At 31.7% G+C, this 15,790-nt stretch overlaps 2 protein-coding genes across 2 annotated transcripts; both read left to right on the top strand.

Moving 5' to 3' along the window:
• The first annotated feature begins 1,467 nt into the window (after positions 1 to 1,467).
• On the top strand, positions 1,468 to 3,281 carry LOC145958332 (uncharacterized). The gene is made up of 6 exons (XM_083075287.1): positions 1,468 to 1,889; positions 1,962 to 2,223; positions 2,297 to 2,464; positions 2,532 to 2,636; positions 2,716 to 2,788; positions 2,869 to 3,281. Exons 2-6 carry the CDS (start codon positions 2,189 to 2,191, stop codon positions 3,025 to 3,027), a joined length of 540 nt encoding a protein of 179 aa, XP_082931413.1. The 5' UTR covers positions 1,468 to 1,889; positions 1,962 to 2,188; the 3' UTR covers positions 3,028 to 3,281.
• Positions 3,282 to 10,489: 7,208 nt separating this feature from the next.
• On the top strand, positions 10,490 to 15,496 carry LOC145958329 (triacylglycerol lipase OBL1). Its single transcript, XM_083075283.1, has 4 exons — positions 10,490 to 11,435; positions 13,729 to 13,919; positions 14,199 to 14,232; positions 14,654 to 15,496. Exons 1-4 carry the CDS (start codon positions 11,114 to 11,116, stop codon positions 15,301 to 15,303), a joined length of 1,197 nt encoding a protein of 398 aa, XP_082931409.1. The 5' UTR covers positions 10,490 to 11,113; the 3' UTR covers positions 15,304 to 15,496.
• The last annotated feature ends 294 nt before the right edge of the window (positions 15,497 to 15,790 follow it).

The raw sequence follows: 15,790 nt of genomic DNA, 5'->3' as shown, positions 1-15,790 counted from the left end.
TGGTCCTCGAAGGAAGAACCATGCATGGAACTCACGAAGATGAGTCTCTAGATATGCATGAGACACCGTCTTTTTCAAGCAGATCATTTGGTCCTATTGCGGACAATGAAGTGGACGAAATACATGCTATTCGAAGTGATCATGATGAAGGAATATGGGAAAATATTCCAACCTAATAGGTTTCTGTTTATGTATTATTTGTTTTTTTATTAGTTATTTTGTTGCTATATTGTTATTATCTTTTTTACTTTATTTGTCTATTCAATTAATTCATTGTTTTAATAATGACAGTTTAATTTTTTCAGGATTATGGAGGATTCTGGGTCTGGCAGTGGAAGGAGGGAAGGTAGATATGTCACCCGATTGTCTGGGTTGACAGCTGGGCGCATTGCCAAGGAGAGGACACCGGTTGAGGTGGATCCTCGTTCTGACAAGGCATCAGGCCCAAATGCTGCCAAGTTTAAGAGCTATTTGGGAGTCCTAGCTCGACGACATGTTTCTATTATCATTCCATCATGGGATGACGTTCAGGAGGTTGACAAGAACCTCATGTGGCAGGATATTCAGGTATATACTTTCACATCCTTTCAATATTATATAACTTAAATACATTATTTATTATTTGTTGTTATTTTCATAGCAAAATTTTGACATTCCCAACACTGAGGGCATGAGGAGGAAGATGTTATTTGCCCTTGCCACCAGGTGGAGAGACTTCAAGACTTTCTTGACACGGGAGTATGTATTTGGAGAGCGCCAAAATGAGACTCCCTGTCTAAAGTACCAGATCACTGATGAGGAGTGGATGCAATTTCGTGCCACTAGATTGGACCCTTCGTGGCAGGTTAGTTATTGATAACTTTTACATTGACACAAATACTTAAGGTATATTTTAATTTATCTCATTTTCTTTTTTGTATTATTGCAGGCTAAAAGAATAGCTGCCCAAGAACGATAGGCCAAGAATGATGCACCCCATCTATTGTCAAGAGGGGGATATGAAAGAAAAAAAAAGCAAATGAAGAAGGCTAAGGCACAGGCAGCAGGAGTTGAGGATGCTGATCGTGTGGAGTCACCTCCCCGCCATGAGATGTGGATAGCAGCCCGGACAAAACCAGATGGGCAAATGACTTCTGAGTCTGCAAGAGTCGTTGCTAGTAAAATAGTAAGTAAAAATATACAAACTAAGACTCTTCATTTCAACTCATTTAATTCATAAGATTTTTTAATCTTCCTTATTGTTGCAGGAGGGTTTAGTTGAGCAGAGCACCCAGGGCTCATTTGTTTCCGATGGTAAGAATGATATCCTCACAACGGCCATAGGAAAGCCAGAGCACGGAGATCGTGTGCGTGGTGTTGGTGGTTCTTGGAGCCACCGAGATTTCTTTGGTGACCGATCATCGAGGAACACTGTCAACTCTTGCAGTCAAGAGGTTATACAGGAATTGGAGCAGAGATTGGAGATGCAGTTTGAAGAGAAACTGAAGAATATTGAAAAATAGTTTGAACAGAAGTTTAAAATTTTGGCTCGTTCTCAGAAACAGACTGCAGTTGCTCATGATGGTGTTCGAGTCAGCACTAAAGGGAGTTGTGCTGCTCCAGATCCCTCACCGGATCAGACTCACACTGATGTACCAAACCAGTGTGAGTTATATGTTGAGGATGACCCCCCACGGTTAGTGGCTATTGGCCGAGTATTTGAGGGTGGCTCAACCATCCATGGTGTCCCTCTACAGCCAGACTGAACACGGGTTGTGGTTGACCAAGTTCAAGATGCTGCTGCTCCAGTGCCTTTTCCCAATACAGAGGTTCAACTAGTGGGGCAGGCAACCGGCACATTCTTAGCTTGGCCAAAACGTTTGGTCATGCCGCTTTCAGCACGGGCAAAGGTAATTATATTATTGCTCTTTTAGATTCTTATAATTCTATTATTGTTTAACTAATTTTGATTATTTTTTTAGGATTTTATCAATCGTGGTAAGGAGGTCATGAGAGAACCTCATGTTCATGATGGCAATATCGCAGAAGCTGAGGATGATCCCACATCTAAGCTTCTAATCAAATTACCACGAATAAAGAAGCATCCAATTCAATTGCAGTGGGACATTAGAGTTTTTGGAGTTGATAGCTCTGATGTTCCACTATACATATCTCTGCCTGATGCATTAGAGATTGTGGGGGAAACTGCATGTTAAATATATCTGTCATACAGTTGTGGGCCATGTAAGTCATATTTTCTTTTATGAGTCTAAATTTACAATAATTACATTTAACTTATAATAATTATTTGTGTTAGGTACATGGACAAATTGAGTGTGGAGCAAGCACAAGCAGAAGTATATGGATTTATTGAGCCTCAATCCATCCAAAAATCAGGAAACACTCAGGTCCAGATCCAACAATATATGCAAACATGGATGAGTGACTCAAGAAGACATATATACATGGCTTCATACATTGACGGGTTAGTTTTTTAATTGGTTTTTTAATCATGGTAAATTTTTAACTGATTTGTTTGTCATACAATGTAGGTCCCATTGGCAGTTAATGGTAATCATTCCTAAGGAATATACCGTGGTGTGGTTTTGTTCACTTCATCGAAAACCAAGCCACGAAATTAAAAGCCAATTACATGGGTAACTAAATTTTTTCATTATGTTTTAAAACTGTAATTATATATATTGGCTAACATTTGTTTTTATTTCAATTAATTAGAATCGTGTCTGGAGCTAATATATTAAGTGGAAGAGCCAGATCATCAAAGTCATTGCATTTCATATACCCTAAGGTTAGCAAATTAATTCATACAGTCAATAATATTTAAATTTATTGACTTTGGAATTAATAGTTATTTGTTTCTCATTTTAGTGTAATAAGCAACAAGACTCGTTTGAATGTGGCTATTACATCATGTATTGGATGAAAGCCATAGTTTCTGCGGGTATTATTGATTCTTGGGCGCAGGTAATTCATATCAAAATTTATTTAACTATATTTACCTTTAGAATAATTAACATTGCATATTAATGACACTTAAATTACCCTTTCAGGTCTTTCAAGATCTATCTCCATTGCCCGAAGATGAGATGCTCAAGATAAGAGAACAATTGACAACTTTTTTTCTAAGTTTAGTTAGTTAGATATTATGTTAAAAGTTTGATAGTTAGTTAGTTTAGTTAGTTAGATAGCATTGACAAACATGTTTTATAGCTTTTTTAGGATAATAGGATTTACATTGTCATAATTTATGTTTTTTAAGATTTATATATTATTTTCTTTTTGTCATTCAATTTTGAAATACAATTTGAATTTCTATTCTGGACTGCCTGGTTTAGATTTGGTATTCTGGATTATATTTATATGCAGGTGTTGGGTATATCAATTTACAAACGTTTTAAAAAAAAAAACTCCCACAATTTACGTCGGACATAGACTTGTCCGACGTAAATTTACGTCGGGCCTTGCAATGACCGACGTAAATTTACGTCGGACAAGGCCACGTCCGACGTAAAATTGTGGCATGATTTTTCCAGTTTTTACGTCGGTCTGGAAAAATCCCCGACGTAAATTTACGTCGTCTTTCAGAGGCGACGTAAATTTACGACTCCCGTATTAACGTCGGACCCTTTTCCGACGTAAAAGGGTCAAAATACACGACGTAAAAGACCCTTTGTGTACTAGTGAACACAGGTAAATTAGCCATTCATGGCCATTCTATGATCAAGAAGAGTGAAAGAGGAAATCTTGAGATGAGTTCTGATGAAGAATTTTGCTTCTCTCTTTCTCTTTGAAAACTCCAGGTTTCTCTCCTCTTGTAAATAAGTTGTTTCTCTTTTTAGTAATTTATATGTTTCTAATATTAGGCTTAACAACATTACTCACTTAAGTGAACATGATAGTTTAAGTGATAATTGCCATAATTTCTTTAATCTAATGGTACAATTTGAAACACTTATCTCATTTTCCCTTGACTTGAGAGCTTAATTTGACCAAAATTTATCTTAATTTATAAAAAGTTAACTTCAGTTTATAACTCATGTTTTTAGGTAACTTACAAGCTTTTTGATGTTATTTTGTAGTTGAGAATGAGAAGGGTGAAAAAATTGAAAGATGCGAGTGGAAAGCTAGGTGAAGTTTCAAAAGAGAAGAAAAATTGGCTAAGTTCCCATGCTGAGCATGGAAACTCATGCTTAGCCCCAACTTTCCAGAGGCAAATTCGACATATTTGTGAGTTGAATGATAATTTTTTAGTTAAAAATAGATTAAAGCTTGTTTGTAAGCATGAAAAGATAGTTTTGTGAAGTTAAACTCCAACATATTTCATTATCGTGTTAAAATCAATTTTTGCATTCTTAATGTTCGTAAAAATACCGAAAAGATTTCTTATCTCGTTTATCTTTGTTTAAACACTTTATATTTTCATTCTCAATAGTTTAGTTTAGTATGATTAATGATTTGAGTCAAGTATTCGTATTTCCCTTAGGAGGCGATACTCATACTTATCATTGAACTAGTACGATTTAGTACATTTACCAGAAAGATAACATTAAGCCAACCTTTGAAAAACTTCAAGGTTAGCTTTTTGCCTTGTCTCACTTAAGCAACCAAGATTACTTGCTTATTAATCAAGTCTTCAACTTCAAGAGACATGGGTTCTTTGCTGGAAATCGCTTAAGCAACCCATGTGGCTCACTTAGCGAGCCTTCAACTTAGAAGACTTGAACTCCCTATCAGCACTCACTTAAGTGACCAAGGTAGTTTGCTTAAGTGAGACTTCCTTTTTAAAAATATTTTCACATAACTTAATTCCTCCAATTCTTTGTTAATAATCTAACTACTTCTTTTATTAGAACTTAAATATCAGAACATTAAAAATACCAAAAAATTAAATTATTAGAGTATAAATACATTTACTTTTAATTTATCAATTTACTTAGAGTAAACATGATAAAACATAAGATATGCTTAATATATCCATTCTTAATATGCTTCCAAATATTATACATATATGGGAATAATCACACCCATCTTAAAGAGAAGTAAACCTTTCCTAGTGTAGAACAATCGTGCTATCAGACAACATAGTTGTGTTGAAGTTCACAAAATTAAGTTTTTTTTAAAATTAGATATAAATAAAAGGTTTAATTTTGAGGGTTCCACTTTTACTTACCTTTCTAATTAAGAGAATAGTTCTTTTTCTCTAAAGGCAACCAATTTTGATAGCCCCGATTCCAAATAGGTTGTTTACAGATAATGTGTTGATTGACTTTGAATATTTCCATTATATGAAAAGAAGATGAAGTGGGAAAAAAAGGTTTATGGCTCTAAAACTTGATATGGCAAAATCTTATAAATAAGGATATGTGTTTCCCCTCTCATTATTGGGTTTCACACTCCTTTCACACTGGGTTTCACCAATCACATAGTGTGGCTTAATGGAGCCCTTCTTAGTTTTCCTATAAGAAAATTGTCTTATAGTGATGGACATAAATTGTCACCAAAAGTTGAATAATTTACATTTACTTATGAATTATCTATCTGTTCATTACTTGAGTTGTATGACATTAACTTTATAAGTTTTACTGACAACAAATAGTTGTAAGTATAAGTATTTGAGTTTTACCTATATTAAATATTGGTAAAAGTAGTTTTTGATTTTACCCACAATTATCAAGTCTATAAGAAGAAAACATCCATAAGTATAAGTCATTTTTCTTGTAGGTAGACCTTGTTGGTCTAACAATGTTGTAGGTTTATTGTTATGTTTGATGACTCTCGTTTTAGCAGAACCTTTAGAGCTAGGTATTTTCCTCAAACTTCACCTCTAGATGCTAAGAAAGCTTGTAATCCAAACTTGGTCCAACTTGTTTATGATAAAATCAATATTATCGAAGGAGATTTATGGAACATTGAAGATGACAATTCATTAAAAATATGGTATGATAAATGGTTGCCCAATATGTTGGGCAATAAGATTTATTAACTTAAACTTGGAGATATGTGAAGTTATATGAAAAACACATAGAAGAGGGGGTTGAATATGTGTGTGTGAACGGAGGAATTTTAAAATCATTTTCGCAAAGAGAATCTTTTTCCTCTAGTAAAAATATTATTTTGAATTCTTAAGGACTGTGCATGATTTGCTTAAACAATAATTTTTGCGTCTAAAAGTTCATCATATGCACAAAGAAAATGTTTCTTAAAGGAAAACTATTTCTTAAGGTACTGAATTAAACAAGTGTATTTTTTGTCTGAAAATAGTTTTGGTGAAGAATAAACAATGGATGAAATTTTCAATATGATGTAGCAGTTAAGTGATATTGCGTATGAAAGATAAATAAAAAGTGCAAGGATTTTTATACTGGTTCACTCAGATTGAGCTACGTCTAGTCTCCTTCAATTGAAGGGTTCCACTAGATGTTCAATGAAGTACAAGTATTATCACCACTTCTGGTTTGTCGAGTATTATCGACCACTTTTGACCTGCCAACTTCAGTCGTCAGCGCTAGTATTCTTTGATCAGCCTCTTCAAGCTCTTAGTGAGTATTCTTGACCACTCTTGATCCTGAGTATTATCAACCACTCCTGGTTGGCTAACTTTTCTCATTAGCTCTAGTATTCTTTGTTCAGCCTCTTCAAGCACTTAGTGAGTATTCTCGACCACTCCTAGTCCCAAGTATTATCAACCACTCCTGGTTTGCTACTAGCCCTAGTATTCTTTGTTCAGCCTCTTCAGGCTCTTAGTGAGGATTGTTGACCACTCCTAGCACGCCAACTTCACTTATTAGCGCTAGTATGCTTTGTTCAGCCACTTCTGGCTTGTAGTGAGGATTCTTTGACAAGCCTCTCTAGGCTTTTACAAGTATTCTTTCCCTAGCCTCTTCAAGCCTTACAAATGATAGATAGATGATTTGGTTTGAGTGTTTGGTTTACTCTCACAAAGAGGATACAAGAATTTCTACATTCACTAAGGTGTATGTTCATAAGTTACACTCAAAACTCGTTAGTCTACGAAGATAAATACACTATTGGTACATTTGACTCTATAAGCTTTGTCTCTGGTTCCATTGCTTCATGGGCTTGATATCACTCTTTTTCAACACCAACCTTTCCAGGTTTGAAGTTATGACATATATATAGTCTTGTAAAATTTGACCGTTGCAAATGTCCGTTGAAGCATAATATAGTCATTCATGACCAGTTCGATCTTTCATTTAATGCACAAGATCTTGCATTAAATGTTGCTTCCTGTTTATAGACATTAATTGTGTGAAGTCTTCTTTGTTTTGTTAGTAGCAGTGTCTAACTTTAGCTGAGACCTAGGAACTTTTTGTCATTTTTCGATCGCATAGCTGTAAAGACGTTGTCCTTATCTGAAAAAGTAATGTACTTTTTCTTACACATGCATGCTTTTACTTTTGCGCTTGCTTTTCTTCTTCTTCTTCTCTTCCTTTAATCACGCGATCATGTTGAGAGATTTTGTATGATCGTAGACGATGTCTGAATTGTCCCTTGAGACTTGATTATTCAAATGCTTGCATGGCAGTCTTCGTCTGCGTATGATAATCCATGTGCATCTCAAGTCTTGATCTTCGTCTGAGCATTACTCATTAATACTTTGACTTTCTTCTGATCTTTGACCAACCTTCATCTGATTTCTTATATTGCATTCTAGGTTGTCCTTGACACACCTTCGTCTGTTATTTGATTTATCATCGTCTGATGCTTATGTCGTTTTTCATCTATCATTTGGTTTTGCTTCGTCTGATCCTCATTGTATGCTTTGCTTTGAGTAATCTTCTTCTGGTAGACCATTAAGCTTTATCTGATATCCTTCGTCTATTCGGACTTCACCCGATGCTTAACCACTTTTGTCTTGTTCTTGATTTAGCCTTAATTGGTATTTGTTTTGGCCTTTCCGTCTGATGCTTGAAGCTTTCCTTCTTTTCTCTTGGCACTAGTGTAGGAAGTGGCACGTGCTCTATTCTTCAACTTGCCTATACTTATGTTTTTCTGAAACACTAACATACTTGTTAGAAATAACAACATGTATTATATTTGTCTCATTCAAAACCTTACTAGAATTGTTTCGTCTGATTTAACAATATGGACTCAGAGTTAAAAGTGAATATCTTGTGGTTACCAAATACAAAGGAATGGATATATAAAAGTTGTCAAATTAGTTTCCTCGTGTGATATATAATTGAATAGTTAAAGAAGCCTTCCAACCCAATGTGCTCCATGGACAAATATTTTATACAATAAACAAATAGACAATAGTCTTATACATAAGAATGACAATGTGAGTTGAATTAGGTGGATCAATTCACCAACTCAACTATTTTTTTGTGGGTTTAGTTGGACAAAAAAAACCACCAACCTATTCCACCCAACCCGTCAATCCGGCAAGATCAACATGCTAATTATCTATCTCTTTTTTCACCCTTTTTATGTTTTTAAAAGATAAATTTATGGTGGATTTATGTTGGATCAATGTTTTTGTTTTATAGCTTAACTTCTCTTTCTAGGTAATTATTCTCACATTATTTGAAATAAAAGTATATTGTTTCAATCACATATTTTTCTAGCACATTTTCATGTATAATGTCTTTTTTTTAATAGAAATATATAATACTTTAACTCTTTGCATGAAAAAAATATATCACCTCCAATAAATTGTACTACTAATAATAAAATTATAGGTTGAAGTGATAATGTATATTGAAATATTTTAATTGAGATTCTACTAAAAAATAATTGGATGGATTGAAGGTGAGTCAACTTGTCAATTTACCATTTTTAATTCATCAACTCATTAAAGTGGGGTCAACCTATCATCAACTCACCACCCCCTTAAGTAGAATGAGTTACATTTTCAACCGGTTTTTTTGGTGAGTCAACCTGCCTCATTTTGTTAGTGGGTCAACCTATCCCATCATGCTTTAGGTTGTTTGACCCAATTTGTCACCCGATTAAGTTGGGAGACAAGCTAGTGCTCTCAAAGATCAATGGAACGCATGCTTCCTCAAGCAACATTAACCATGTTGTACTATTATTGTCTATCTTCATGATCAATTAAAAAACACAGTCCATCACAAACCCTCAAATATATATAAAAGGAACATTAATAATATAAGACATGTGATGACAATATTCTCAAAAAATTATTTGTCATAATTGGCAAGTCTTTTACAATATAGCATTTTCTTACCAATAATAAATTTGGGATAACAAAACTAGCATTTTTTTTTATAAGAATAACCCAAAATCTCACAAAAATAAAATAAAGTACAATAATATCACTACAATAAATATTACATACAGTGACATACAAAAAATGTCATTATAAGTATAATATATGTAAGTATATATCTATTTAGCATATAGCTACACACAATTTTAGTGTTGATTCTGAATGAGATTTAACAACATATTTTATGTGTCACTATAGCTTATACCCACATTTTTTAACAATATACCAACATATATTATATTTATTGTGCAGGTAAAAATAGTTTTTAGTGACACTTATTGTATTACTATAGAATGTGTGTCACTATACGACAATTTTCTTATAGTGTATTCACTAATTAGAAAATCAACTATTGATATTACAATTAATTATAAATTTTATTATGCAAGAATTTGATTTTATCATAATTTTAATTAATTATTTTCTAATTAATCAACAATTGAGAGTACATTTAATCTTTTAAAGTATACCTCTTTATTAAGTAATCCAAATTTGAGAAAAACAAAATAAGAAAAGATATGGGGAGAGAACACTCCAAAGATATTATATTCATAATGACCAATAAAAACAACATTTTTAAAACCACTTAAAACCAAATCAAAGAGATAAGATGTGATCAAATCTTAAGAGATTGGGTCAATAACACCAAGTCAAGAAGACAAAAGTTAATGTAAAACAATTTTGATGAGCAGCTGAATTAATTTAAAATATGTTTCTAAATTTAATCAAATAAAAATATTAACCTCTTAAAATATCAAGCAAAATACACAACAAACAGTTGTTTTCTGAAAAAGCTTTGGTCAATTAAGGCAAGCCCAAAATGTATAAACTTATCACGGAAGCCCAAAATCCACGGTAAACTCATTTTTCACATGCAAATATGCAATGACGAGTGACATGTCTACGTTTGTCTATACCCTCCATGCATTCGTATCGAGTATATTCCGTCATTGATATGTATTGAATTGGTCCTTTGCAAACTCTACCAACCCACTTTTGTCGAAAATCAATAATTTCATCAAAGCGTAAAAGACCCGTAATGTTAAGAAACAGTAGAACGCGCAAGTGCGACGTTATGCGCACGAGATTATCCTGTTAAACCGTTGCCAAACTTCTTATTTACATTAATAGGATATTGACTTGAACCAAACGCTACTCTTTGATCCTATCATATTTATATAAACTAAACGTATATGAGATAATTGAGTGTTGTCTAGAAGCAAACATAAAATATTCCAACGTGCAACATGAGTGCGTGGAATAAATTTCTTTAAGTTAATAGTTAAGCTCAGTCTTACATATATATTAAAGAAATAGTGATCAAGTAATTTAACTACTAAAATAATGTAGATTATCAGAGTTAATTATGCTTGCAGAGAATAAAAAATTTAAATGAAATTTACAAGATAGTGGTAAGTTGTATCTTTTCTTTTGACCCATTAACTATTAAAAGAATACTAAGTAAATAAAAGTAATGTTAAAAATTCCATGTCACCTACCAGGCAATAATTTCACCTCCTGTAATTGATCCATTGGTCCTTTCGATGAATCTACTACTCCTTTTGGAGTGGAAAAAGGGCAGAGGTAAAGTTCTGAATGATTATAATGGTACTATTACTTTGCAATTTTCAACGATATTAATTGTTTTTAGCATCTTATAATATATTCACGTTGAAGTTTTAAACAGCCATGATTCACGTTTCATTATTAGTTTTTCTTCGAACGTTCCCTCGGCTATTATAGTTCTATTTAAATCTAAAAGATAGAGTTTGTGACAAATGAACATAGCTCACAGAAAAGCACTATTATCTCCTTCAATTCACGTATAATATTCTTGCTCCTTGTTACTTCGTAATAGCCATGGCAAGCAATTGCAATTGCAACAAGAGCTTCGCGAACAGCTACATGTTGCTGAAGCCCGAAGATGCGGGTTTCTTTGATCTCCTTCGAGTCTTAATTTACCGAAACTTGTCACAAAGAAAGTTTGTGGATAGCCATGCAGAGGATAGTTTGGACGAAAGTTTGGGTCACCGGTGGCTTATATTTTTGTCTATTTTGGCCCAGAAGCTTTTGCAGCTTGTGGCCAAGCCACTATCACTCTTTGGGACATGTGTTGAGTTTTTGATCAACCTGGTTGCCCTCAACGGTGGTGTATTCAGCCTTGTCTTTAACTTTCTCAGAGGTTACCTCTTCTTCCCTCAGTGTTAATATGTTTTTTCGTGCTCAAGTTTTCGTTAAGCAATTAGTTGGTGTATGTTTTGCTACTTGCTTGTGTTTAGGAACAAATTAATATTTCTAATACATAGTGGGAGAGGAAGAATTCTGCACCACATAATAATCCTACATATAACTGGAATATGATATGCCTATTTTCGTATAAAAAAAAATTAATACTTCCAATTCATGATTAATTTGACCCTCGATCGATTGTTGAGATATATCCCTTTGAAGACATACATATTAATTAATCTTGCTTTGGTATTTACAACTTTTTGTTATTTTCACGATTTTTTATATGTTTAAAAGTAAAAAAATAAAATATAAATGAAGTGATTTGGTAGTTATTTGAGAGGGAAAAAAAAAATAGACCCATGATTTTCGGTTTTGTGAGAAAATCCAATAAAATTCATGAAGTCGTTTTAGCTCATGAAAGCAATTATTCCCTCAAAATTTATATGGAGTGACAATGGTAAAATAGATTGATTGACCAATTTGAGGTACTTTTAAAAATTATTTACGTAAATGAGGTTGTTTTGAAACTATTTACACCTTTAGGACATTTTATTATGGTGTTGCTATGGGTTATAGCGACACAGTGACACGTGTACTTTTTTAAATCGTAAGAAGTCATGAACTTCATATTATTAATGTCGCTACAATCTATGACGACACAAAATAGCTTTAATGAAATCATTATAGCTTACAACGCCACCAATTAAATAATTTTTTATAATATAACTCACTGAAAAATTGAGTATACAATTTTTTTTAACAAAAATAACATAAAAAAATAAATAAAACTAAAAATATTTATAATATACATGTAATAAATTGAAATTTCATAAAAATTAAAATTTTACAGAAGTATAAAATTAAAATTTCATAAAAATTGATAGGAAATAAAATTAAATAAAATAAAATTAAAAAATCAAGATGTCGTTATAGCCTATAGCGACATAGTGTCCCTATGGCCCACAACGCCACATTTTAAATAATTTATTATAAATTAATTACTGAAATTTTAAATATATAGTATTTTTTTAACAAATAAAATTAATTTAAAATTTTGTAGTGTATAATATAATAAATTAGAAAAAAATAAAATATTTATAACGGCACAATTTATTTATAAAAAATAGCATAAAAAATAAAAAATAATAAAAAAAACAAAATATTTTATTTAAAAATATCCCAAAGGTGTAAATAATTTCAAAATAACTTCATTTAAGTAAATAGTTTTTAAAAGTACCCCATATTGATCAATCAATCAAATATCTTTCTAAATCAATAAAACTTGCTGACTTGGTTTAAAATGAACATTACAATAAAATAAATTTTTAGTCACATTAAAAATAACTACAAAATATTATATCAATATTTTCATATTAGTTATTATGTGTAGTGTTGATAAAATTTATTGATATGTTGATAAAAATCTTTATAATGGTTGAAAAAAATATATAAGTTTTTGTGATATTTATTTTTATTGACATTTAATATTTTTTATTGTTGTCATTAAAAATTTAAGAAAGGATTCCTAGTTTATATATTTTTTTAATTATCTTATCTCTAATAGATGTGAGACTTATAAGATGATAATTTTTCTTTACTTATATATTCTTTAATTAACTTATTTTTAGTCGATATTGGACTTAGATTTTTTTCATTACACTCTCAAATCTAACACTATTGAACTTGGTACGTGAATAAATAATGAATGATCTAATACCATCTTAAAAGTGAATTATGAATCTAACTCAAATTTATAAAATCAGTTTATAAGATAAAAGTTGTTCTCCACTTATATATCCTTTAATTATTTTATCTGTAGTTGACATAGGATTGAATTTTTTCTTAATAAAATGAATTAAAAATTACTTTATTTTTTATTAGAACATTTTCAACAATTATTCTTATAAATATATTTTTAATAATTATTATTTATTAGTCATTAATATCTTTATTAAATAATAAAATAAAAATAATTAATTTATTGTCATTAAATAATTATCATTAATAGTAAATTTTATTTAATGGAAAAAATGTTTTAAGCATTGGAATTATATAGGGAATACACTGTGTTTTCACCGACCTTTTCTGAAAAATGTTTTATTAAATAGTGAAATATTGACAATGGACTTATTATCACTAATAATTGATTAAAAACAAAATTTGCTGTAGTGATGATTATCTCATTTACCAGTAATATGAATGCATTTCAAGATGATTCACTTCTTATATAATTATATAAACAGGTAAATTGGTGTTACCGGATCCTAAATCAGAAAAATATTTGTCTTTTGTTGGAAATTTGGACGTGCGAGTAAAGATGGACCCCGTCCAGCGAGAAGATTACAAGTACTATCCTGCACTTTCTATGATGGCTTCCAAAGCATCCTACGAGAACGAAGCTTTCCTTAAAACTACCGTGGAGGATTACTGGAATGTATGAAATTAATTAATGATTTTGTTAATACCAGACCAATTTTGTTTTTAAAATTATTAATAGCGAAAGATTTTTATTAAAACAAATATTTATTTTACTTTCAAATTTCTGACTTAATAAATACTTTTTGAATATAAAATTACTTAAAGCAAACTATAACAACTTACGTTAACATATCACTATCGTAATTGTTCTGTTTTGATCCTTTTATCTTTTCTGTTTAATCAAGTTTACTTTGATGTATCTCTCATTATATTTGTTTTCTGATGAGTTCTACAGATGGAATTTGTGGGGTTCTTCAACTGCTTAAATGGTAAGACCTAAAAAAGCATATCTATATATGTTCCTATACAATTACAAATTAAATATTGAGAGAACTATCCGTAGTTTGAAAAGACTCTCTACGTGCTTATATATATATATATAGTAATATTATTTATTTATCTATTGAAATTTATGTAAACTTTTGAATCTACGTTGGTCTTATTTTTATTCATTCATTAGGATCGGTCCTTTTAATTAAAATTAACCGATATTAGTCTTAATGATTTAATTATATATATTTTTATATAGAAAAGATAAGAAACACTATTTAATAAATTTATTAAAATTAAGTCACGTGGTTTTGTAAATTTTAATTACTCTTTATAATAATGTGAAAAGTGAATTGGCATTTCTTTCTCCAATATATCTTTAAAATATACACACGCACATGTTTGACTTGGACTTAGCAGAATACCAAGGAAAGACTACAACTCAAGTCTTCATTGCTTTGGATAAGCACAAGGATCGCCACACTTATGTTGTAGCCTTCAGAGGAACCGAACCCTTTGATGCTGATGCATGGTGCACCGATGTCGACATCTCGTGGTACGAGATTCCCGGCGTTGGAAGACTTCACGGTGGATTCATGAAAGCCCTAGGGCTTCAGAAGAACGTTGGATGGCCTAAGGAAATTGAAGAGCGAGACAAGAATCTTCCACCCTTAGCGTACTACGTTATTAGGGACATTCTTAAAAAGGGTTTGAGAGAAAATGATAAAGCTAAGTTTATAGTAACGGGGCATAGTTTGGGTGGAGCACTGGCGATTCTGTTTGGGACGATCTTGTGTTTGCACGATGAGACGTTGTTGTTGGAGAGGCTGGAAGGGATTTACACGTTTGGGCAACCACGAGTTGGAGATGAAGCATATGCAAAGTATATGAGACAAAAATTGAAGGAACATTGTGTTAGGTATTGCAGGTTTGTTTACTGCAACGACCTTGTTCCGAGGTTGCCCTACGATGATAAGGAAATGATGTTCAAGCACTTTGGGACATGTCTTTTCTTTAACAGGCGATATGAACTCGAGGTAAGCTATACGATGCTCATCGTAATTAATTAGAAAGTATACGCAAAATAATTTTTTTTTTTTTTTAAATTTTCTATATATATATTCCACTAACTTCTCCACCTATTTTTCTTAAACAATTAAAAGAATCACAAAATATTACAATAATTTTTACTTATAATGTTGTTTATTGAATATATAAAGGATAAAAAACACATATATAATAAAGATGTTAAAGTGACTTAAATTTTATGGATCAATCTACTTAATCCAATGAAATGGGTTAGGTTGAAATGAATAATTCACCTCTTCAACATGCTTTACTTGTTAATCTAATTAATCATGAGGTAAGTTAGGTTAACTTATTGATTTAGTGTACTTTTATATTTATGAAAAAACATTTAGTTAAATTAATATTGTTTTATTGGACATAATTTTTTGTAAATTAAATATTATTAATTTCATGTTATCACTAGTACAGAAAGGGTCTTTTACGTCGTGTATTTTGACCCTTTTACGTCGGAAAAGGGTCCGACGTTAA

Source organism: Cajanus cajan, chromosome 5 (assembly GCF_000230855.2).
Source record: "Cajanus cajan strain Asha chromosome 5, NIPB_CcT2T_4, whole genome shotgun sequence".
Taxonomy (NCBI): domain Eukaryota; kingdom Viridiplantae; phylum Streptophyta; class Magnoliopsida; order Fabales; family Fabaceae; genus Cajanus; species Cajanus cajan.
This window is presented reverse-complemented; position numbering and strand designations above follow the sequence as displayed.